The 26123-nt window shown below is 55.0% G+C and overlaps 1 protein-coding gene across 5 annotated transcripts in view; it reads left to right on the forward strand.

The window, feature by feature from the left end:
- The first annotated feature begins 752 nt into the window (after positions 1 to 752).
- Positions 753 to 26123, forward strand: part of LOC138744046 (uncharacterized) — an 83287-nt gene continuing 57916 nt past the window's right edge. For 2 of the 5 annotated variants that reach the window (XM_069899565.1, XM_069899800.1), the window contains exons 1-3: positions 753 to 846; positions 12121 to 12339; positions 18403 to 18479. In XM_069899565.1, coding sequence (XP_069755666.1) covers positions 12125 to 12339; positions 18403 to 18479 — 292 coding nt within the window. In that variant the 5' untranslated portion in view covers positions 753 to 846; positions 12121 to 12124. Of the gene's footprint in view, positions 847 to 12120; positions 12340 to 17981; positions 18241 to 18402; positions 18480 to 26123 lie in introns of those variants that run through there. The other 3 variants (XM_069899646.1, XM_069899892.1, XM_069899725.1) reach the window with 3 other exon arrangements.

Consider the following 26123-nt stretch of genomic DNA (forward strand, 5'->3'; position numbering starts at 1 on the left):
GGAGCCTGAAGACGAGCAATCCGGTGGCACAAGGCCGACCCTCTGCCATCAGATCACAGACCCTGCCCTTTCCTTGCGCGGTCTTCATTTACTTTGTCCGGTGGCTTCGGGAAATGTTTGCACCGAGACGCTGCCCAAATTTCGTGAGCCAAATTCTGAGGAGGAGGAGGAGGAGGAGACCACCCGCACGGTGGGCGTCAGTCTCCAGCTTCGAACCCCCAGCATCTCGATTTAATGGCGGATGGGCCCCAACGAAAGCGGCCGCTCGTCGCCAAGCTGACCCTGTCCACGGATACGGACCAACAGGCATTGCGGCCTCGTCCTCGACGATCTGCAGCGTTCAGTCCCCTCCCCCTCCCCCTCCGAGGCGAGGGCTCCCACACCGCGCACTCCCACCTTCCGAAAGCCCTCGGAGGGAGAGAGAGAGAGAAAACCCCCGTCCCTCCCTCCATTTTACCATCTCCCGCCACTCTCCGAACACGGACGCCGATAATTCATCCTCTTACTCTGCGCTTGGAGCCGCTCCCGCATCCATTCCCCACCACCGTCACCCCCGACTCTGCTGGGCGCCGACCCGTGGTGCGCATGGGTCGAGGGGGAGGGAAAGAAGGCGGGGCCTCTGCGTCAGGACACGTCTGGGGTTGGTTGGAGGAGACGTCCATCAGAGATGGCCGCCAATGGCCTGATGGCGGGCGGCTCGTGGGGCCGGCCCCGTGGTCGAGTCGGCGCGACGGTTGAATTTCGAGTGGAGTGGCGGCGACGGTGGGTCGGTGGGAAAGAAGGCGGGACGTTCTTTTCCCTGGACGGGAGATGAGCTCGTTGCAACCGGTGTGAGGAACGTACCAAGTAAGGACGGCGGGGGGGGAAATAAACCAAACTCCTGGAGGAAGCTCTGTCCAGGTTTCCCGACCTCAACCTCCACCCTCTGTCGGTCTCTCAGCCATTTTCCCCCCCCCCCCAACTTCATTCCCCCCCCCAACTTCATCCCCCCCCCAACTTCATCCCCCCCAACTTCATCCCCCCCCAACTTCATCCCCCCCCCCCACTTCATCCCCCCCCCACTTCATCCCCCCCCCACTTCATCCCCCCCCCCACTTCATCCCCCCCCCCACTTCATCCCCCCCCCACTTCATCCCCCCCCACTTCATCCCCCCCCCACTTCATCCCCCCCCCACTTCATCCCCCCCCCCACTTCATTCCCCCCCCCACTTCATCCCCCCCCCCACTTCATCCCCCCCCCACTTCATCCCCCCCCCACTTCATCCCCCCCCCACTTCATCCCCCCCCCACTTCATCCCCCCCCCACTTCATCCCCCCCCACTTCACCCCCCCCCCACTTCACCCCCCCCCAACTTCACCCCCCCCCAACTTCAACCCCCCCCCAACTTCACCCCCCCCCCAACTTCACCCCCCCCAACTTCACCCCCCCCCAACTTCACCCCCCCCCAACTTCACCCCCCCCCAACTTCACCCCCCCCCAACTTCACCCCCCCCCAACTTCACCCCCCCCAACTTCACCCCCCCCAACTTCACCCCCCCCAACTTCACCCCCCCCAACTTCACCCCCCCCACTTCACCCCCCCCAACTTCATCCCCCCCCCAACTTCATCCCCCCCCAACTTCATCCCCCCCCAACTTCATCCCCCCCCAACTTCATCCCCCCCCAACTTCATCCCCCCCCAACTTCATCCCCCCCCAACTTCATCCCCCCCCCAACTTCATCCCCCCCCAACTTCATCCCCCCCAACTTCATCCCCCCCAACTTCATCCCCCCCAACTTCATCCCCCCCAACTTCATCCCCCCCAACTTCATCCCCCCAACTTCATCCCCCCCAACTTCAATCCCCCCCAACTTCATCCCCCCCCAACTTCATCCCCCCCAACTTCATCCCCCCCCAACTTCATCCCCCCCCAACTTCATCCCCCCCCCAACTTCATCCCCCCCACTTCATCCCCCCAACTTCATCCCCCCCAACTTCATCCCCCCCCCAACTTCATCCCCCCCCCAACTTCAGCCCCCCCCACTTCAGCCCCCCCAACTTCAGCCCCCCCAACTTCAGCCCCCCCAACTTCAGCCCCCCCAACTTCAGCCCCCCCCAACTTCAGCCCCCCCCAACTTCAGCCCCCCCCAACTTCAGCCCCCCCAACTTCAGCCCCCCCCAACTTCAGCCCCCCCCCAACTTCAGCCCCCCCAACTTCAGCCCCCCCACTTCAGCCCCCCCCAACTTCAGCCCCCCCCAACTTCAGCCCCCCCAACTTCAGCCCCCCCCAACTTCAGCCCCCCCCAACTTCAGCCCCCCCCAACTTCAAGCCCCCCCAACTTCAGCCCCCCCCAACTTCAGCCCCCCCCAACTTCAGCCCCCCCCAACTTCAGCCCCCCCCAACTCAGCCCCCCCAACTTCAGCCCCCCCCAACTTCAGCCCCCCCCAACTTCAGCCCCCCCCAACTTCAGCCCCCCCCAACTTCAGCCCCCCCCAACTTCAGCCCCCCCCCAACTTCAGCCCCCCCCCAACTTCAGCACCCCCCCAACTTCAGCCCCCCCCAACTTCAGCCCCCCCCAACTTCAGCCCCCCCCAACTTCAGCCCCCCCCAACTTCAGCCCCCCCCAACTTCAGCCCCCCCAACTTCAGCCCCCCCCAACTTCAGCCCCCCCCAACTTCAGCCCCCCCCAACTTCAGCCCCCCCCAACTTCAGCCCCCCCCCAACTTCAGCCCCCCCCAACTTCAGCCCCCCCCCAACTTCAGCCCCCCCCACCATCTTCAGCCCCCCCCAACTTCAGCCCCCCCAACTTCAGCCCCCCCCAACTTCAGCCCCCCCCCAACTTCAGCCCCCCCCAACTTCAGCCCCCCCCCAACTTCAGCCCCCCCCCAACTTCAGCCCCCCCCAACTTCAGCCCCCCCCAACTTCAGCCCCCCCAACTTCAGCCCCCCCCAACTTCAGCCCCCCCCAACTCCAGCCCCCCCCAACTCCAGCCCCCCCCCAACTTCAGCCCCCCCCAACTTCAGCCCCCCCAACTTCAGCCCCCCCCAACTTCAGCCCCCCCCAACTTCAGCCCCCCCCAACTTCAGCCCCCCCCAACTTCAGCCCCCCCCCACTTCAGCCCCCCCCCAACTTCAGCCCCCCCCAACTTCAGCCCCCCACAACTTCAGCCCCCCCCAACTTCAGCCCCCCCCAACTTCAGCCCCCCCCAACTTCAGCCCCCCCCAACTTCAGCCCCCCCCAACTTCAGCCCCCCCCAACTTCAGCCCCCCCCAACTTCAGCCCCCCCCAACTTCAGCCCCCCCCAACTTCAGCCCCCCCCAACTTCAGCCCCCCCCAACTTCAGCCCCCCCAACTTCAGCCCCCCCCAACTTCAGCCCCCCCCCAACTTCAGCCCCCCCAACTTCAGCCCCCCCCAACTTCAGCCACCCCCCAACTTCAGCCCCCCCCAACTTCAGCCCCCCCCAACTTCAGCCCCCCCCCAACTTCAGCCCCCCCCAACTTCAGCCCCCCAACTCAGCCCCCCCCAACTTCAGCCCCCCCCAACTTCAGCCCCCCCAACTTCAGCCCCCCAACTTCAGCCCCCCCCCAACTTCAGCCCCCCCCAACTTCAGCCCCCCCCAACTTCAGCCCCCCCAACTTCAGCCCCCCCAACTTCAGCCCCCCCCCAACTTCAGCCCCCCCCAACTTCAGCCCCCCCCAACTTCAAGCCCCCCCCCCAACTTCAGCCCCCCCCAACTTCAGCCCCCCCCAACTTCAGCCCCCCCCAACTTCAGCCCCCCCCAACTTCAGCCCCCCCCCAACTTCAGCCCCCCCCAACTTCAGCCCCCCCCAACTTCAGCCCCCCCCAACTTCAGCCCCCCCCAACTTCAGCCCCCCCAACGTCAGCCCCCCCCAACGTCAGCCCCCCCCAACGTCAGCCCCCCCCAACGTCAGCCCCCCCAACCCAACGCCCCCCAACGTCAGCCCCCCCAACGTCAGCCCCCCCCAACGTCAGCCCCCCCCAACGTCAGCCCCCCCCAACGTCAGCCCCCCCCAACGTCAGCCCCCCCCAACGTCAGCCCCCCCCCAACGTCAGCCCCCCCCAACGTCAGCCCCCCCCAACGTCAGCCCCCCCAACGTCAGCCCCCCCCAACGTCAGCCCCCCCCAACGTCAGCCCCCCCCAACGTCAGCCCCCCAACGTCAGCCCCCCCCCAACGTCAGCCCCCCCCAACGTCAGCCCCCCCCAACGTCAGCCCCCCCCAACGTCAGCCCCCCCCAACGTCAGCCCCCCCCAACGTCAGCCCCCCCAACGTCAGCCCCCCCCAACGTCAGCCCCCCCCAACGTCAGCCCCCCCCAACGTCAGCCCCCCCCAACGTCAGCCCCCCCCAACGTCAGCCCCCCCCAACGTCAGCCCCCCCCAACGTCAGCCCCCCCCAACGTCAGCCCCCCCCAACGTCAGCCCCCCCCAACGTCAGCCCCCCCCAACGTCAGCCCCCCCCAACGTCAGCCCCCCCCAACGTCAGCCCCCCCCAACGTCAGCCCCCCCCAACGTCAGCCCCCCCCCAACGTCAGCCCCCCCCAACGTCAGCCCCCCCCAACGTCAGCCCCCCCCAACGTCAGCCCCCCCCAACGTCAGCCCCCCCCAACGTCAGCCCCCCCAACGTCAGCCCCCCCCAACGTCAGCCCCCCCCAACGTCAGCCCCCCCCCAACGTCAGCCCCCCCCAACGTCAGCCCCCCCCAACGTCAGCCCCCCCCAACGTCAGCCCCCCCCAACGTCAGCCCCCCCCAACGTCAGCCCCCCCCCCAACGTCAGCCCCCCCCAACGTCAGCCCCCCCCAACGTCAGCCCCCCCCAACGTCAGCCCCCCCCCAACGTCAGCCCCCCCCAACGTCAGCCCCCCCCAACGTCAGCCCCCCCAACGTCAGCCCCCCCCAACGTCAGCCCCCCCCAACGTCAGCCCCCCCCAACGTCAGCCCCCCCCAACGTCAGCCCCCCCCAACGTCAGCCCCCCCCAACGTCAGCCCCCCCCAACGTCAGCCCCCCCCAACGTCAGCCCCCCCCCAACGTCAGCCCCCCCCAACGTCAGCCCCCCCCAACGTCAGCCCCCCCCAACGTCAGCCCCCCCCAACGTCAGCCCCCCCCAACGTCAGCCCCCCCCAACGTCAGCCCCCCCAACGTCAGCCCCCCCCAACGTCAGCCCCCCCCAACGTCAGCCCCCCCCAACGTCAGCCCCCCCCAACGTCAGCCCCCCCCAACGTCAGCCCCCCCAACGTCAGCCCCCAACGTCAGCCCCCCCCAACGTCAGCCCCCCCAACGTCAGCCCCCCCCCAACGTCAGCCCCCCCAACGTCAGCCCCCCCCAACGTCAGCCCCCCCCAACGTCAGCCCCCCCCCAACGTCAGCCCCCCCAACGTCAGCCCCCCCCAACGTCAGCCCCCCCCAACGTCAGCCCCCCCCAACGTCAGCCCCCCCCAACGTCAGCCCCCCCCAACGTCAGCCCCCCCCAACGTCAGCCCCCCCCAACGTCAGCCCCCCCCAACGTCAGCCCCCCCCAACGTCAGCCCCCCCAACGTCAGCCCCCCCCAACGTCAGCCCCCCCAACGTCAGCCCCCCCCAACGTCAGCCCCCCCACGTCAGCCCCCCAACGTCAGCCCCCCCCAACGTCAGCCCCCCCCAACGTCAGCCCCCCCCAACGTCAGCCCCCCCAACGTCAGCCCCCCAACGTCAGCCCCCCCCAACGTCAGCCCCCCCAACGTCAGCCCCCCCCAACGTCAGCCCCCCCCAACGTCAGCCCCCCCCAACGTCAGCCCCCCCAACGTCAGCCCCCCCCAACGTCAGCCCCCCCCCAACGTCAGCCCCCCCCAACGTCAGCCCCCCCAACGTCAGCCCCCCCAACGTCAGCCCCCCCCAACGTCAGCCCCCCCAACGTCAGCCCCCCCCAACGTCAGCCCCCCCCAACGTCAGCCCCCCCAACGTCAGCCCCCCCCAACGTCAGCCCCCCCCCAACGTCAGCCCCCCCCAACGTCAGCCCCCCCCAACGTCAGCCCCCCCCAACGTCAGCCCCCCCCAACGTCAGCCCCCCCCAACGTCAGCCCCCCCCAACGTCAGCCCCCCCCAACGTCAGCCCCCCAACGTCAGCCCCCCCAACGTCAGCCCCCCAACGTCAGCCCCCCCCCAACGTCAGCCCCCCCCAACGTCAGCCCCCCCCAACGTCAGCCCCCCCCAACGTCAGCCCCCCCAACGTCAGCCCCCCCCAACGTCAGCCCCCCCCAACGTCAGCCCCCCCAACGTCAGCCCCCCAGCCCCCCCCAACGTCAGCCCCCCCCAACGTCAGCCCCCCCCAACGTCAGCCCCCCCCAACGTCAGCCCCCCCAACGTCAGCCCCCCCCAACGTCAGCCCCCCCCAACGTCAGCCCCCCCCAACGTCAGCCCCCCCAACGTCAGCCCCCCCCAACGTCAGCCCCCCCCAACGTCAGCCCCCCCCAACGTCAGCCCCCCCCAACGTCAGCCCCCCCCAACGTCAGCCCCCCCCAACGTCAGCCCCCCCCAACGTCAGCCCCCCCCAACGTCAGCCCCCCCCAACGTCAGCCCCCCCAACGTCAGCCCCCCCAACGTCAGCCCCCCCCAACGTCAGCCCCCCCCAACGTCAGCCCCCCCCAACGTCAGCCCCCCCAACGTCAGCCCCCCCCAACGTCAGCCCCCCCCAACGTCAGCCCCCCCAACGTCAGCCCCCCCAACGTCAGCCCCCCCCAACGTCAGCCCCCCCCAACGTCAGCCCCCCCCAACGTCAGCCCCCCCCAACGTCAGCCCCCCCCAACGTCAGCCCCCCCCCAACGTCAGCCCCCCCCAACGTCAGCCCCCCCAACGTCAGCCCCCCCAACGTCAGCCCCCCCCAACGTCAGCCCCCCCCAACGTCAGCCCCCCCCAACGTCAGCCCCCCCCAACGTCAGCCCCCCCCAACGTCAGCCCCCCCCAACGTCAGCCCCCCCCAACGTCAGCCCCCCCCAACGTCAGCCCCCCCCAACGTCAGCCCCCCCCAACGTCAGCCCCCCCAACGTCAGCCCCCCCAACGTCAGCCCCCCCCAACGTCAGCCCCCCCCAACGTCAGCCCCCCCCAACGTCAGCCCCCCCCAACGTCAGCCCCCCCCAACGTCAGCCCCCCCCAACGTCAGCCCCCCCCAACGTCAGCCCCCCCCAACGTCAGCCCCCCCAACGTCAGCCCCCCCCAACGTCAGCCCCCCCCCAACGTCAGCCCCCCCCAACGTCAGCCCCCCCCAACGTCAGCCCCCCCCAACGTCAGCCCCCCCAACGTCAGCCCCCCCCAACGTCAGCCCCCCCAACGTCAGCCCCCCCAACGTCAGCCCCCCCCAACGTCAGCCCCCCCCAACGTCAGCCCCCCCCAACGTCAGCCCCCCCCAACGTCAGCCCCCCCCAACGTCAGCCCCCCCAACGTCAGCCCCCCCCAACGTCAGCCCCCCCCAACGTCAGCCCCCCCCAACGTCAGCCCCCCCCAACGTCAGCCCCCCCAACGTCAGCCCCCCCCAACGTCAGCCCCCCCCAACGTCAGCCCCCCCCAACGTCAGCCCCCCCCAACGTCAGCCCCCCCCAACGTCAGCCCCCCCCAACGTCAGCCCCCCCCAACGTCAGCCCCCCCCCAACGTCAGCCCCCCCCAACGTCAGCCCCCCCCAACGTCAGCCCCCCCCAACGTCAGCCCCCCCCAACGTCAGCCCCCCCCAACGTCAGCCCCCCCCAACGTCAGCCCCCCCCAACGTCAGCCCCCCCCAACGTCAGCCCCCCCCAACGTCAGCCCCCCCAACGTCAGCCCCCCCCAACGTCAGCCCCCCCAACGTCAGCCCCCCAACGTCAGCCCCCCCAACGTCAGCCCCCCCCAACGTCAGCCCCCCCCAACGTCAGCCCCCCCCAACGTCAGCCCCCCCCAACGTCAGCCCCCCCAACGTCAGCCCCCCCCAACGTCAGCCCCCCCCAACGTCAGCCCCCCCCCAACGTCAGCCCCCCCCAACGTCAGCCCCCCCCAACGTCAGCCCCCCCCAACGTCAGCCCCCCCCAACGTCAGCCCCCCCCAACGTCAGCCCCCCCAACGTCAGCCCCCCCAACGTCAGCCCCCCCCAACGTCAGCCCCCCCCAACGTCAGCCCCCCCAACGTCAGCCCCCCCAACGTCAGCCCCCCCAACGTCAGCCCCCCAACGTCAGCCCCCCCCAACGTCAGCCCCCCCAACGTCAGCCCCCCCAACGTCAGCCCCCCCCAACGTCAGCCCCCCCAACGTCAGCCCCCCCAACGTCAGCCCCCCCCAACGTCAGCCCCCCCCAACGTCAGCCCCCCCAACGTCAGCCCCCCCAACGTCAGCCCCCCCAACGTCAGCCCCCCCCCCAACGTCAGCCCCCCCAACGTCAGCCCCCCCCAACGTCAGCCCCCCCCAACGTCAGCCCCCCCCAACGTCAGCCCCCCCCAACGTCAGCCCCCCCCAACGTCAGCCCCCCCCAACGTCAGCCCCCCCCAACGTCAGCCCCCCCCAACGTCAGCCCCCCCCAACGTCAGCCCCCCCCAACGTCAGCCCCCCCCAACGTCAGCCCCCCCCAACGTCAGCCCCCCCCACCCCCCCAACGTCAGCCCCCCCAACGTCAGCCCCCCCAACGTCAGCCCCCCCCAACGTCAGCCCCCCCAACGTCAGCCCCCCCCCAACGTCAGCCCCCCCCAACGTCAGCCCCCCCCAACGTCAGCCCCCCCCAACGTCAGCCCCCCCCAACGTCAGCCCCCCCCAACGTCAGCCCCCCCAACGTCAGCCCCCCCCAACGTCAGCCCCCCCCCCCCAACGTCAGCCCCCCCCAACGTCAGCCCCCCCCAAACGTCAGCCCCCCCCAACGTCAGCCCCCCCCAACGTCAGCCCCCCCCAACGTCAGCCCCCCCAACGTCAGCCCCCCCCAACGTCAGCCCCCCCAACGTCAGCCACCCCCAACGTCAGCCCCCCCCAACGTCAGCCCCCCCAACGTCAGCCCCCCCAACGTCAGCCCCCCCCAAACGTCCAGCCCCCCCAACGTCAGCCCCCCCCGTCTCTTCACTGCCCCCCCCCGTCTCTTCACTGCCCCCCCACCCCGTCTCTTCACTGCCCCCCCACCCCGTCTCTTCACTGCCCCCCCCCACCCCGTCTCTTCACTGCCCCCCCCACCCCGTCTCTTCACTGCCCCCCCCACCCGTCTCTTCACTGCCCCCCCCACCCCGTCTCTTCCACTGCCCCCCCCACCCCGTCTCTTCACTGCCCCCCCCACCCGTCTCTTCACTGCCCCCCCACCCCGTCTCTTCACTGCCCCCCCCACCCCCGTCTCTTCACTGCCCCCCCCACCCCGTCTCTTCACTGCCCCCCCCACCCCGTCTCTTCACTGCCCCCCCCCACCCCGTCTCTTCACTGCCCCCCCCACCCCGTCTCTTCACTGCCCCCCCCACCCCGTCTCTTCACTGCCCCCCCACCCCGTCTCTTCACTGCCCCCCCCACCCCGTCTCTTCACTGCCCCCCCCACCCCGTCTCTTCACTGCCCCCCCACCCCGTCTTCTTCACTGCCCCCCCCCACCCCCGTCTCTTCACTGCCCCCCCACCCCGTCTCTTCACTGCCCCCCCCACCCCGTCTCTTCACTGCCCCCCCCACCCCGTCTCTTCACTGCACCCCCCACCCCGTCTCTTCACTGCCCCCCCCACCCCGTCTCTTCACTGCCCCCCCCCACCCCCGTCTCTTCACTGCCCCCCCCACCCCGTCTCTTCACTGCCCCCCCACCCCGTCTCTTCACTGCCCCCCCCCACCCCGTCTCTTCACTGCCCCCCCCACCCCGTCTCTTCACTGCCCCCCCACCCCGTCTCTTCACTGCCCCCCCCACCCCGTCTCTTCACTGCCCCCCCACCCCGTCTCTTCACTGCCCCCCCCACCCCGTCTCTTCACTGCCCCCCCCACCCCGTCTCTTCACTGCCCCCCCCACCCCGTCTCTTCACTGCCCCCCCCACCCCGTCTCTTCACTGCCCCCCCACCCCGTCTCTTCACTGCCCCCCCACCCCGTCTCTTCACTGCCCCCCCCACCCCGTCTCTTCACTGCCCCCCCCACCCCGTCTCTTCACTGCCCCCCCCACCCCGTCTCTTCACTGCCCCCCCACCCCGTCTCTTCACTGCCCCCCCACCCCGTCTCTCACTGCCCCCCCCACCCCGTCTCTTCACTGCCCCCCCACCCCGTCTCTTCACTGCCCCCCCCACCCCGTCTCTTCACTGCCCCCCCCACCCCGTCTCTTCACTGCCCCCCCCCACCCCGTCTCTTCACTGCCCCCCCCCACCCCGTCTCTTCACTGCCCCCCCACCCCGTCTCTTCACTGCCCCCCCACCCGTCTCTTCACTGCCCCCCCACCCGTCTCTTCACTGCCCCCCCACCCGTCTCTTCACTGCCCCCCCACCCCGTCTCTTCACTGCCCCCCCCCACCCCGTCTCTTCACTGCCCCCCACCCCGTCTCTTCACTGCCCCCCCACCCGTCTCTTCACTGCCCCCCCCACCCCGTCTCTTCACTGCCCCCCCACCCCGTCTCTTCACTGCCCCCCCCACCCCGTCTCTTCACTGCCCCCCCCACCCCGTCTCTTCACTGCCCCCCCACCCCGTCTCTTCACTGCCCCCCCACCCGTCTCTTCACTGCCCCCCCCACCCCGTCTCTTCACTGCCCCCCCCACCCCGTCTCTTCACTGCCCCCCCCACCCCGTCTCTTCACTGCCCCCCCCACCCCGTCTCTTCACTGCCCCCCCCCACCCCGTCTCTTCACTGCCCCCCCCACCCCGTCTCTTCACTGCCCCCCCCACCCCGTCTCTTCCACTGCCCCCCCCACCCCGTCTCTTCACTGCCCCCCCCCCCGTCTCTCACTGCCCACCACCCGTCTCTTCACTGCCCCCCCACCCGTCTCTTCACTGCCCCCCCCACCCCGTCTCTTCACTGCCCCCCCCACCCCGTCTCTTCACTGCCCCCCCACCCCGTCTCTTCACTGCCCCCCACCCCGTCTCTCACTGCCCCCCCCACCCCGTCTCTTCACTGCCCCCCCACCCCGTCTCTTCACTGCCCCCCCCACCCCCGTCTCTACACTGCCCCCCCCACCCCGTCTCTTCACTGCCCCCCCCACCCCGTCTCTTCACTGCCCCCCCCACCCCGTCTCTTCACTGCCCCCCCCACCCCGTCTCTTCACTGCCCCCCCCACCCCGTCTCTTCACTGCCCCCCCACCCCGTCTCTTCACTGCCCCCCCCACCCCGTCTCTTCACTGCCCCCCCCACCCCGTCTTTCACTGCCCCCCCCACCCCGTCTCTTCACTGCCCCCCCCACCCCGTCTCTTCACTGCCCCCCCACCCCGTCTCTTCACTGCCCCCCCACCCCGTCTCTTCACTGCCCCCCCACCCCGTCTCTTCACTGCCCCCCCCACCCCGTCTCTTCACTGCCCCCCCCACCCCGTCTCTTCACTGCCCCCCCCACCCCCGTCTCTTCACTGCCCCCCCACCCCGTCTCTTCACTGCCCCCCCACCCGTACTGCCCCCCCACCCCGTCTCTCACTGCCCCCCCACCCCGTCTCTTCACTGCCCCCCCCCCGTCTCTCACTGCCCCCCCCCGTCTCTTCACTGCCCCCCCCACCCCGTCTCTTCACTGCCCCCCCCACCCCGTCTCTTCACTGCCCCCCCCACCCCGTCTCTTCACTGCCCCCCCCCAACCCCGTCTCTTCACTGCCCCCCCCACCCCGTTCAGAGAAAAACTCCCAGCTCCTAACATTATCTGGTCGCTTCTTTCCGTGGATGGCAAGCAAGAGACAGTCAAGGGAAAGTGGGGCCAGGCCTTTCGTGGATCGAGCCTGACCTGCTGAGTTCTCCCTCCCTTTACTTGGCCTGACCCTGTCGAGCCCCGACGGCGTTTACTCAAATGCTGCAGTTTATTTGGTTGGTTGTGTGTTTATCTGCTCAATTCTCAACGTGTAACATTAAACCCACATGATATCATTTAGTGTCAGTGTGGTCCCACCTTGTGTATCTGTGAATGTCAATGTTTACTGATGATCGCCACTGAACAATTTTATAATTGACATTATAATTTTTTTTTGTTTTTTAGTAATAACTTCCTGCTTTTAATTTTTGTCTAGGTTTATGGCTCCAACTCTTCGGTTAAAGAGATTTCAGGAATTGGATGATACTCCATGCCATGGATACAAGAAGTGCCCTACAGAAATAACAATGCAATCTCAGCAACTCTTTGAAAACAGGAAAAAAATGGGAACTCCAAGTGAAAGAGTAAAAATCTCTTTTACTCCACGACATCGATTGGCAACGCCCTTAATTTCAAACGCACTGGAACATCTGATGTAAGTTTTGTTTCAATATAAATGTTCCCAGTTCTAAAATCACTCACCGAATGAATACTCATTTGTTTCTAAGCTTCAACCAGTTCTATTTCCTTTGGCTAATTGTGAAATAAACCCCTTTAGCTTTTAACTTGATTCCTCATGCAACAACATTATTTTTGCAGAATTTATTTTTTAGAAATCCGTATTCAGTAAGATTTTGGGGAATTCCGTGGAGATGTTAAATTCTCAAACTTGTGACTGTTTTGGCAGGATTTTCTTCCAGATTCATCTAAGGGCAAGGCATGTTTGACCAATTTGATAAAATTTTTGATTGATAATCCAGTTGATATGAACCTCCAGAAAACTTGTGTTAAAATCCACATAATTAGCTTACCAGAAAAGTTGAAGTGTATGGATAGAATGTTAGCTTCATAACAAAAGAAATGAGTTGAATATTTTTGTTAGGCTGAAGGAAGGTGAATGGAGACATTCCCCAGTGTGTTTGAACCTTTGCTCTTTTTTATCAATATCAATTCAAGCTACAATTTCTAAATTTGTTGATAACACAAAATTTACAGTATTGTCAACCGAATAGAAGAATGATATTGTGCAGCAGGAACTTAAATAAAGTCGTGGTAGGCAAGATGTATGGGTGGTTAAATTAAATGCAGAGAAATGTGGGAAGATGTGTTTTGGTAGAAAGAATGTGGAAAAGGAATATAGAATAAACAATTCTCTCCTAAAGTTAGGGCAAAAGCAGAGGGACATGGGGGAAAAGAAAATTTGCAGGTGTTGGGGTCTAGTGCACTACGTTAACCATATAACTATTTACGGAGCGGAAACAGGCCATGTTGGCCTTTCGAGTTCAGGCATTGGTCCCGGTAGATCTTCATTCAATAACGATGGGCGAATTCAATGCAGGTGGAATCAGTCATAGAAATGTTCGTGAAATGTGCAGTTCAATACTTCTGGGCACATTCAATACAGGGTCAATCTGTTTTGGGAGTAACTGTGGAGTGAGGATGCAGAGGACTCAGAGGGATGTGGAGAGAAGCCCAGTAAATGGACAAAAACATTACAGAAAAATATTAAATTATCTACTTTAAATACTTTCAGTTTGTGGACAATACTCAGATCAGAAGCGTTGTGGACAGCAAGGAAAGTTTTCAAAGCTTGCAGAGGGATCTGGACCAGCTGGAATAAACAGCAGATGGAATTTAACATGAACAACTGTGAGGTGTTGCGTTTTGAAGGACAAACCATGAAAAGACTGTGAACAGTCGGGCACCGAGAGTGCAGTAGAACAGAGGGAACTGGGAAACAGGTGTCATTCCATGAAAGTGCTGTCACAGGTGGATAGAGTTGTAAAGAGAGTTTTGGTCATATTGGCCTTCATATATCAAAGTACTGAGTTTCAAAGTGTGGAGTTTACGGTGAAGCCTCACAAGAAATTGGTGAGGACAAAATTGGAGTCTTGCGTGCAGTTGTGATCACCTAACGACAGGGAAGATATCAATAAGATTGAAAGAGAAGATTCACTAGGATGTTGCTTGGACTTCAGGAAATCAGTTCAAGGAAAGGTTTAACAGGTTAGGACTTTATTCCCTGGAGGGTAGAAGAATGAGTGAGATTTGATAGAGGTATATAAAATTATGAGGAGTGTTGGAGAAACTCAGCGGGTCATATGGCACCCATAGGAGTAAAAGTCAATGCATTGAACTCGAGCCCTTCCTCAGGAAATGTGTGCATTTGATTGGAATGGTAGGGAAACCCAAAATTTGCTGATGCTAGAATGTTGAGCAGGCAGAATTGCTGGAGGAATTCGGATGGAATTGTTTTGGGAAGTGAAGGCTGAAGGGAGATCTGAGTGCTTAGAGAGAATATTGCTGGAGAATGATCGGGTGAGACAATGTGGATGGAAATCAGGAACCAAAACTGATGGATGCATACGATAGGCCACCAAAGAGTCACTGGGAGCTAGAGAGATTACTGATTTCCATTTAATTTAAAAAATAAAAAATTCAAAGTTGTTATTGTAGATGATTACAACTTCCCCAACGTTGGGAATGCCAAAGTGTTGAACTTTTAAGTGGGTCCAGGAGAACTTTCTCCAGCTTGTGGATACGCCTATGAGGGAAGGACAACATTGGATCTTGTATTGAGGAATGAAGCTGATAAGATAACTGAGGTATTAGTAAGGGAAAACTTTGGGACCAGTGACCCAATTCTATTAGCTTTAAGATAGTTACGAAAAAGGCTAATCCTCATCCTCAAGTTAGAATATTAAATTGGGACAAGGACAATTTCAACAACATTGAATAGCAGTCAGCAATAGTTGACTTGAGGCAAATGTTTGAGAATAAAAGCAGAACTGACAAATTTAGGGTGTAATTAGGAAGGTCCTGAATGAACATATTCTCATTAGGGTAAAGGGCTATCGGGTTCACAAGTCAACCTTGAGAGTCAAAGATAATGGTGCCTCCCTTCCAGACAGACTGAACATTTTTTTTTGCACGTTTGATGAGAAGATGAGTGAAGCCAAAGAAAGCTCTATGTTCCCATGATGAATGCACCTCCTGCATAGCTACAGCTGAGGTGAGATGAACCCACACAAGGCAGCGGGATTAGACAACATACTTGGTCGGCAACTGAAGCAGTCAAGGCTCCCAGCCACCAACCATTATGTCAACCTTCCAACCTTCTCTAGGAGCTCTATCAAGAATGTCCTGGCTGGGAGGAGTCACGTGATGGAGTAGTGGCCGGACGGTGAACTCCAGCCCTCTCCAGAAAAGTCGGGAAAAACAAGAGAAAACACAAAGGCACAGAAATAAAAGTTACAGAAAAGTGAGTATAAAGGTGGAAAGAAGATGGCGACAAAAAAAGAAAAATCGAAAGCAACGGTAAGAAGAGAGGAAGAGAAGACAAAGGAGGAAAAAGGTGAAGGCCTTACCTGTCCGAAGAGGCCCGCTGCGGAGAGAGAAACCCGCTCCCTCAGGTCGGTAAATAGTGGACTACAAAAATGGCTCGCAGAGCCGAGCAAAAGTGCGCAACCGCGCATGCGCGAAGTATCGCGCATGCGCGATGCGAATGAAAAAAAACACACCGACGGGAGGGGGGACCAGCTGGGGAGTCGATCTCCACAGCCGGCAACGACAGCTGCAGAACACCTGCAGCAAGAAGAGACCACAGAAGACAATAGAAACAAGAAAGAAGAGGAGGAAAGGGCAACAAAGAAACAACAGATGGCCAACCCAGAGGAAGAAGAAGAGGAAGAGTATGGTGAAATAGAAGAAGAAAAGAAAGGCAAGGTAAAGGATATACTTGCTCTTATTAAAGGATACATGGAGTCATTTAAAGAATGGCAAACACAGGAATTTAAGGATTTAAGAAAAAGAATAAACAACACAGAGGAGAAAATAATTAAAATGGAGATGACCTTAACAGAAATGGGAAAAAAAATGGACAAGATGGAAGAGCGGGCAGTAGCAGCAGAAATGGAGGTAGAAGACTTAAAAAAGAAATTGGAGAAATCTAATAAAAAAACTAAAGAGACACAAGAACTACTAGCTCAAAAAATAGATACAATGGAAAACCATAACAGAAGAAATAACATAAAGATAGTGGGCCTTAAGGAAGATGAAGAAGGCAAGAATATGAGGGAGTTTATAAAAGAGTGGATCCCTAAGACCCTAGGATGTCCAGAACTACAGCATGAAATGGAAATAGAAAGGGCACATAGAGTATTGGCCTCTAAACCACAACCACAACAAAAACCAAGATCTATTGTAGTAAAATTCCTAAGATATACTACAAGAGAAAAGGTACTGGAGAAGACAATGGAAAAAGTAAGAGAGGGCAACAAACCACTGGAGTATAAAGGGCAAAAAATCTTCATTTATCCAGATATAAGTTTTGAACTCCTAAAGAAGAGAAAAGAGTTCAATACAGCAAAGGCGATTTTATGGAAGAAAGGGTATAAATTTATACTAAAGCATCCAGCGGTATTGAAAATATTTATTCCAGGACAACAAAACAGACTATTCTCGGATCCAGAAGAAGCACGAAAATTTGCAGAACAATTACAAAAATAGACTGAGGGAGGAAGACGGGTAATGAGAGTTAAAATGATCACGACTGATATGTATGTGGGTAAAGACAAAAATAGACTGAGGGATGAAGACGGGTAATGAGGTAATGAGAGTAAAAATGATCACGATTGATATGTATGCAGGTAAAGAGGTATAAGAGTGAATAGAGACAATGAGCATACATGAATTTATCTGTACTTAGAGGAAAATATAGATAGTATAGACAAGAATTAATAAGGGAAGGTAATGGAATAGAGAGAATAAGGAGGGAATTAAAAGAGGGACCTTTGTGACATATGAAAAGTGAAATCTTTTCTGGGGGAGGCGGGGTGGGGGGAAATAGCGGTCACTGCACAATCAGTTGACGCTTGCGAATGGATTCGCAAATCCAAATGGAGAGGGGAGATGTGGTTGTCCGACAAGGGATAAAGGACAACTCAGGAGGTGAAGGGGAGATTGGGGATAAATAAGATAGAAATAGGAGAATAAGGAAAATGTTAGATGTTGTAGGAATGTGGTCTTATAAAGAGTTGAAAATAAGAAAACAGAAATGGAAAAGGAGGAAAGGTAATGATGGAAAAACGGAAAGAGAAGATAAACAAAATATAAAAGGGCTACGCTGAACTATATGTCTTTAAATATTAATGGAATACATAACCAAATTAAAAGGAAGAAACTACCAAATTTAAATGAATAAATGTATTCCATTAGAAAAAAATAACATATTGGTTAAGAAATAATATTGAAATATTCGAACAAGTATAGGAGCCTTACATTAAATACAATAGCGAAAACCTACCGGGGACAAACACTACCTAAGTTGATGGAAGGAGAAGGAAAGAAAAGAATGGACTCAGTAGAATTTCTGGTGTAATTTTGTTGAATGACAACATTGTCTGACTGGCTTAATGCAACCTAGATTGTATACCTAAAATGGATGAGAGAGGGGGGTGGGGGGGTGGTTTGGGAGGAAAGGGGGGGGGGGAGAAAAAGTCACTGTATATGTGTGAAAAGAAATAGTGTATATCATGGCTAATGTGATTTATGGTGTGAAAAATAAAAAAAATTTAAAAAAAAAATGTCCTGGCTGGCTGCATTACAGTGTATCACAGATAAAATCGATTTATTTAAAAAAAAAATTAGGCAGTAGGAGAGAAGTACAGAAGAAACCACTAAACTCAACTGCTTTACAAGGAAGGGTGAAGGGCAGAAACTTTGAAGAGTCCTAAGGGGGCCATAGGCAAAGAAATGTTGAGGATGACTGGTCTAAAGAATGGCACAATGGTGTGAAGTGCAAGGTGCTACATTTGGGTAAATTGAACCAGAATAGGACTTGTTCTGTTAATGGCAGGACCCTAAAGAGTGTATGAAGCAAAGGGACCTTGGGTTGTAGGTACATAACTTTTTAAAGATGGCAGCTCAGGTCAGAATAGAGAAGTGTGTACAGAATGCTTGATTTCAGCTGTCAAGGCATTGAATACAAGTGTTGTGACATCATATTGAAGTTATTACAAGATGTTGGTGTTGATGATGAAAGTGCTAATAAAAGTCCCTTCAAAATTTGGTTCGATTGTGACATCACTGGTCACTTTTCAGCTCACAGTAAAGAAACACCACTTGAGGACTTATTTATTGAAGTGACTAAGAAGGAATCAGTAGGGGTAATTTTAACTTTTGACGGTGACATGCATGAATCAGTTTCTCATTATATTTACTTTCAAGAAGAAGATGATTAATTTGCTTGACATGAATACTTTATTAAACTTTTCCAAAATCTGATTACACATGCTGTATTTTAGAGCAGAATGAAATACCTTTCTATTCCCAAAAGGTTAGTTGTACATCTTTACCTCCAGTGGATGTTGTGTGACCAGCTGAATTCCTCTAGCATTTTTGTGTTTTCACTGTGAACACATTGTTTGCAGACCTTTGTTTTTCACTTCTTTCTATTCATTAGATTTTTTTTTAAAGAAAATGTTTTTGTGTTGTACAGCTCCAGTGTTGAAAACAGCCACAAAAAGTCAGAAAAAACAGTCAGCCCAAATCTTGCAATGCTTAGAATGACTCCAGGTGAGCTGCTTGTTTAATAAAATGCGACTGTTAAATAAAATGTCATAAAAGAGGGATGTTTAAACCTTCTCAGCTTCAAACCCTGCAGAAAGGTGATCTGGCCTACCAAAACTCTGGCATCTGGTACCATTAAAATTTTTGTTTGGCATGCTAAAATTAGCAGCTTTAGAGGTTGGGATATGGCATAATTATCGCCTCAAACCGTGCATCTTGGCGCCTCACAGTTCGGCGGGCAGCAACCTCCTTTGAAGAAGACCGCAGAGCTCACCTCACTGTCAAAAGACAAAGGAGGAAAAACCCAACACCCAACCCACCAATTTTCCCTTGCAACCGCTGCAACCGTGTCTGCCTGTCCCACATCGGACTTGTCAGCCACAAACGAGCCTGCAGCTGACGTGGACTTTACCCCTCCATAAATCTTCGTCCGCGAAGCCAAGCCAAAGAAAGAAGAAAAATTGTTTAGTAATGAGATCAAAAGGTTATTATATTTGTTAAAGGTCATCAGAGAATGCATCCTTGCACTTTCTGGTGGATATGTAATTCTTGATCTATCCCCTATGTGGATTTTTAAATGGCCTAGATAGCTGCATAGTTGACCCATTTACAGCTACTATGGCATTTATGTAGACATGACAAAGTTGCACCCTGCTTGTTTTATCCAATGAACTCTCCTTGTAAATATCTGGGAACTGGTATCTGAATAGGAATAAATGTCCTACTGGTTAGTCACTCAATAGACTGAGACATTCTGGAAGATATGATTCTGTGAACAGCACTGACTGCCAGATTCTTCCTTTATAATCCCTAATTGAGGATAGACAATAGGAGCTGGAGTAGGCCATTTGGCCCGTCGGGCCAGCACCGCCATTTTAGATCATGGCTGATCATTACCATCAGTACCCCTTTCCAGCCTTATCCCCATAACCCTTAACTCCGTTACCCACAAGAGTCTTATCTAACTCTCTTTTGAACATAGTCAGCGAATTCGCCTCTTCCACCCTCTGTGGCAGAGCATTCCACAGATTCACACTTCTCTGGGTAAAAAAATGCTTTCTCATCTCCGTCCTAAAGGGCCTACCCTGTATTCTTAAACTATGCCCTCTAGTCCTCGTCTCCCCCATCATTGGGAACAAGTAATCAGACTTCACCTTGTCTATCCCCCTGATGATTTTATATACCTCAATCATGTCCCCCCCTCATCCTTCTAAACTCCAATGGATACAAGTCCAGTTTTTCTAGCCTTGCTGCATATGACAACCCTGCCATCCCTGGAACTAACCTTGTAAATCTGCGCTGCACACCCTCTATAGCTAGTATGTCCTTCCTCAAGTTTGGAGACCAGAACTGGACGCAATACTCCAGGTGGGGTCTCACCAGGGCCCTGTATAACTGCAGAAGGGCGTCTCTGTTCCTATACTCCAATCCCCTCTTTATGAAAGCCAACATTCCATTTGCCTTCTTCACAGCTTTCTGAACCTGCATGCTAGCCTTCAGTGACTGGTGAACAAGTACACCCAGATCCATTTGCACTTCCCCACTCCCTAGCTTGTCTCCATTTAAATAATACTCAGCTTTCCTATTACTTCCCCCAAAATGAATAACCTCACATTTGTTCACATTGAAATTCATCTTCCATTTAGCCGCCCACTCCTCCAGCCTGTCCAAGTCCCTCTGCATTTTCCTTACATCCTCCTCACACCCCACACCACCACCCAGTTTAGTGTCATCTGCAAATTTGCTCATGTTATTTATAATCCCCTCATCCAAATCATTAACATAAATTACAAACAACTGAGGACCCAACACCGATCCCTGAGGCACTCCACTCGTCACATCCTGCCATTCTGAAAAAGACCCATTTACTCCAACCCTTTGTTTCCTATCTCTTAACCAATTTCCTATCCATGTCAGCACCTTACCTTCAATACCATGCTCCCTGATCTTGCCCACTAGACTCCCGTGCGGTACCTTATCAAAGGCCTTCTGGAAGTCCAAATACACCACATCCACTGGCTCTCCCAAGTCCACCCTCTTTGTCACATCCTCAAAAAATTCCAGAAGGTTAGTCAGGCATGACTTACCCTTAAGGAATCCATGCTGACTAGCCCTTATACTATTATTACTGACTAAGTGTTCTGCTATTTCTCCTTTTATGATGGACTCCAATATCTTCCCCACCACTGATGTCAGGCTAACCGGTCTATAATTTCCCGTTTTCTCCCTCCCTCCTTTCTTAAAAAGCGGCACCACATCAGCCACTCTCCAATCCTCAGGGACCTCCCCGGAATCTATGGAACTTTGGAAAATGTCGACCAGTGCCTCCACAATTTCCATAGCCACCTCTTTAAGCACCCTACGATGCAGCCCATCAGGCCCTGGGGATTTATCAGCCCTCAGTCCCAACAATTTACTCATAACCACCTGCTTCTGGATCCGGATATCCATTAGATGGCCGACCTCCCCAGTAAAGTTCCCCAAGTCTCTTGGTACCGCATGACCACTACCCCCTAACTGACTATAACCTATATCCTCCTTGGTGAAGACAGTTGCAAAGTATTTGTTAAATTCCTCTGCCATCTCCTTGTTTCTGGTAATAATTTCACCCTTGCCCATTTTCAAAGGGCCAATTTTAGACCGAACCAATTTCTTCCTCTTCACATACTTAAAAAAGCTTTTGCTATCCTCCGCAATATTATCTGCTAATTTCCTCTCGTACTTCATTTTCCCGTCTCTTATGGCTTTCTTAGTTACCCTCTGATGTTCTTTGAAGGTTTCCCAATCCTCTAATTTCCCACTCCGCTTCGCTATCTTATAATTACTCCCTTTGGACTTGATAATGCACTTGATTTCCTTAGTTAGCCAGGGCTGCCATTTGCATCTCCTAGAGCCTTTCCTCCACTTTGGAATAAATTTGTCCTGAATCCTGTGAAAAATGTCCATAAAAACCTGCCATTTTTCCCCAGTTGTCCTCCCAGCTAGTGTATCTTCCCATTTTATTTTGGATAGCTCCTCCCTCATAGCTGCAAAATTCCCTTTATTTAACTGAAGTACAGATGCTTCCGACTTCCTTTCCATTTCCCTTTCTAATTGCAGCTTAAAAGTAACCATACCATGGTCACTATTCCCTAATGGCTCCCCTACATCAAGGTCACTTATTAAGTCTGCGTCGCTGCACAGCACTCAGTCCAGAATCGACTTCCCCCTGGTAGGTTCCTCCACTAGCTGTTCCAAGAAAGTATCTTGTAGACATTCTATAAACTCGCTCTCTTGTGTTCCTGCCCCCGTCTGATTATCCCAGTTCACCTTCATGTTGAAGTCCCCCATAACTACCGTATTGCTACCACTTTGACATGCCACTCTTAATTCCTGATTTATACTACTACCGATATCTGAGCTACTTTTCGGAGGCCTGTAAATGACCCCCATTATATTCCTCTTGCCCTTGCAATTTCTTAATTCAATCCAAACAGACTCTACCTCACCTGTTTCAATGTCCTTCCTTTCAAACGCCTGAATCTCATTTCTTACCAACAGAGCTACCCCACCTCCTCTTCTTAACTTTCTGTCCTTTCTAAAGGACGTGTACCCTGGAACATTTATTTCCCAATCCTGCCCTTCCCGCAGCCATGTCTCCGTTATTCCGACAATGTCATAACCTCCCATTGCCATTTGCGCCTCAAGCTCATCTATTTTATTCCTTACACTCCTTGCATTCATACACAATACCTTGATGCCATACCTCCTTTCTCCCTCCACCTTGGTTCTTGGTGCATTCGTTCTTATTCTCCTATCACTTTTAGCTCCCTTATTCCTTATTGTTTCACCGTCTATCGGAACCACCCCTATATTCTCTCTCCTATCTACTTCCCTATCAGTCCTGTTCCCTTCCCCCTGCCAAATTAGTTTAAATCAGCTCCGACAGCTTTATTAAACCTAACTGCCAGTATATTGGCCCCCTTCGCATTCAGGTGTAAACCATCCCTCCTGTATAGGTCCCGTCTTCCCCAGAAGAGATCCCAATGGTCAATGAACCTGAATCCCTGCACTCTGCACCATTCCCTCAGCCACACGTTTAACCTCTTGATTTTATTATTCTTGCCCCCACCCTCGCACAGTACAGGAAGCAGCCCCGAGATTACAATCCTGGAGGTCCTGCTTCTCAACCTCCTTCCGAGCTCACGGTAGTCTCTCTTCAGGATCTCCTCCTTCAATCTATCTACGTCATTTGTGCCACGTGTATCAGGACCTCTGGCCGGTCTCCTTCCCCCCCCAGGATACTCTGAACCCTATCCGAGACGTCACGTACCCTGGCTCCTGGGAGGCAACACACCATACGGGAACACTTGTCAGGTTCGCAGAATCTTCTGTCCGTTCCCCTAACGATGGAGTCCCCAATGACCACCTTGTTCCCCTTCTTCTCCTTCCGTACCACTGTCTCCTTTGGTGCTACCTCTGGCAGGTTATCTTCCCCTACTTCATCCAATACTGTATATTCGTTGCTAAGATCTGTAGCCACTGGGGTGCTCTCCACAGAGCTAGCAACTTTTGCCCCACTCCTGACAGTAGTCCACTTTCCTGACCCCCCCCAATCCAGGGGTAAGCACTTCCCTGAGTGTTGAATCAATAAATTCCTCGCTCTCTCTGATTAGCCTCAGATCATCTAGCTGCATCTCCATTTCTTTAATTTTTTCCTAAATGCTTGTGTCTCATTACATCCCCTGCAGGTATGTCCTGTGGAAATGTTTATGGTCTTGTCACCAACCTCCTCACACTCTCTGGTGAGCCTAAGGTCATCCAGTTGGAGCTCCAGTACCTCAACTCAGCCCCTAAGGAACCCCACCTCCTTGCACCTGGCACAGATATGGTCTTTTGGGAGGGTGGAGGTCACCCATGGCTCCCACATCTGGCAACTTGAGCATAGCACCAACCTCATGGACATGGCTCAGCCTTTTAATGGTAGGGTACTCACAATGCACTTTACCTGGTATTATGCCAGAAGGAGGCAGTAATCTTGTGTCTTTAAGTAAAACATGGATAAGGAATCTTGCTCCTGATAGCCATCTTCCATCCTTAGCCAGTGAATCATTGTTCCTCTACATTGAACTACAGCTGAAAGAAGCACTTAAAGTAGGAAAGGCATAGTATGTACTCTGTGCATAAGACTTCAGCATCCTTCACCATGGGTGACTTGGTCGTACCATTGCTGGTAGATTCCTGAAGGACATGGCTGTCAGACCTCGTCTCACCTCAATAGGTAATGAGCACTGGGAATAAACCTACTTCAAGATTCCTTTATTGTCATAGTACAGAACATGTAATATTGCACAAAATTGCCTTCTACGTGCCATATGGCAGACAAAGAGTTATCATTGGTGTCGCCCAGTACCTCTTACTCTGAGAGAACTATGACACTGCTTGTTCCTACTCACCCAGTACCAATTCTTGCAGATAACCTCATCACACTGAAGCAGTTTATTAATGGTCTTTCACCATCAATTGCATACCAGCACTACCATTAACACTAGGTTTGAGAATGAGGCTGTAGGAGGGAAGAGCAACCTGACTGTGGCACTGAGGATCAGCGATCACAATAAGATGGAATTCACTCTGCAGTTTGAGAGGGAGAAGCTAAAATCGGATGTGTTGGTCTTTCATTTGTGTAAAGGTAACTGGAGAGGGGTGTTGGCCAAAGTTGATTGGAAGAGGATACCAGCAGAGAAGATAGTAGAGCAGCAATGGTAAATGTTTCTGGGAGTAAGTCAGAGGATGCAGGGTTCATTCCAAAGAAGCATTCTATGGGGAGAGTTGGGCAATTGTAGCTGAAAAGGGAAGTCGAAGACCCCGTAAAAGCAAAAGAGAAAAATGAACTGTATTGTAAAAATTAGCTGGAAGCCAGAGGATCAGATAGTTTTTTAAAAGTCTCAGAAAGCAACTTAAAAAGTAATAAGGGAAGAAGCATTGAAATGTGAAGGTGAGCAATCTAATAAAATAATAAGGAGTCACCAAAAATCTTTTCAGATATATAAAGAGTAAAAGAGTAGAGATCAGACTGCTGGAAAATGACACTGGAGGAGTGGTAATGGTGAAAAAAGAAATGGCAAATTAATTGAATATGGATTTTTGTGTTAATCTTTTGGAATAATGTTCAATGGAAAGTAATGAATAAATTATTTATCTTGGCTTCCTCCTGAGACTCCCACAACACAGATGCCAGTCTTCAGCCAACTTGATTCACTCTGTGAAATATCAAGAAATGCCTGATGCGCAATAAATACTGACCTTGCCAACAATGCTCAGATTTGAAAATGAATTAGAAAAATTCATTGTTGAATAAATCTAAATTGAAAATAATATTAGCAACTTGCTAGAATACAAAGCAATGAATTCAATATGTGCATGGCCTCCTTCTTTCCCCCTCCCTCACTTTTTTCTTTGTTTATAATCTCCAAGCTTTAAAAATTGCATGTCCTACCACCAAAACTTTCTACCTAGAAGAATGAGAATGTATTGTCATTAACAATGTGTCATGAAATATGTTGCATTCAAGGTGCAAAAATGATTAACGTTTTTAAAATTGAAAATAAAAGTGCATAAGAAAAGGAAAAAGTAAGGTAGTGTCTGTGGTTCATTGTTCATTCAGAATTTGATGGCAGAAGGGAAGAAGCTGTTTTTGTACCATTGGGTGCTTATCTTCGGGCTCCTGTACCTTTTTCCTGATGGTAGCAGCAAGAGGAGGGCATGTTTTGGGTTGTTAGGGTCCTTGATGATAGAAGCTGCTTCCTTGATACATCGCCTTTTGCAGATGTCCTTAAATGAGTGAAGACTAATGTCCATGATGGTGCAGGCTGCGTTCACAACTCTGTAGTCATTTCCAGTCCTGTGCATTGACATCTCCCTGCCAGACAGTGATGCAACCAGACAGAATGTTTTTCACAGTACACCTGCAGAAATTTTCAAGAGTCTTTGGTGAAATACCGAATCTCGAAGTCCTAATGAAGTATAGCTGCTTCATTACATCAACATGAAGGTCTCAGGATAGATTTTCAGAGATGTTGACATCCAGGAATTCTTTACCCTCTGCACTGCTGACCCCTCAAGCAGGACTGGTTTGTTTTCTCCTGGTTTCCCCTTCCTAAAGTCCACAATCAGTTCCTTAGTTTGCTAACATTGAGTGTAAGGTTGTTGTGACACCACTCAACTAGCTGATCTCCCTCTCCTGTATTCTTCCTCGTTGCTGTCTGTGATTCTGCCAATGACTGTGGTGTCATCAGCAAATCTGTAGATGGCACTTGAATTGTGCCTAGCCACACAGTAATGGGTGTAAAGAGGAGAGCAGAGATGCAGCTGTGTTGTTAGTATGGAAGCAATGTTGTTACCAACTTGTACTGACTGTGATCTTCTGATGAGGAAGTTAAGGATCTAATTGCAGAGGAAGGTGCAGAAGTCCAGGCTATGAAGCTTGCTGACCAGTAGCGAGGGAACGATGGTGTTAAAAGCTGTAATTAATGAAAAGCAGCCTGTTGTACGAGTTGCTGGTTAGTTGATCCATTGCAGAGTGGAGAGCCACTTAGATTGCATCTGCTGTGGAGTGATTGTGAGTGTAGGTGAATTGCAGTGGTCCCGGTCTGCACCTGGTGCAAGTTC

The sequence above is a fragment of the Narcine bancroftii genome, chromosome 1, assembly GCF_036971445.1.
Source record: "Narcine bancroftii isolate sNarBan1 chromosome 1, sNarBan1.hap1, whole genome shotgun sequence".
Lineage (NCBI taxonomy): Eukaryota > Metazoa > Chordata > Chondrichthyes > Torpediniformes > Narcinidae > Narcine > Narcine bancroftii.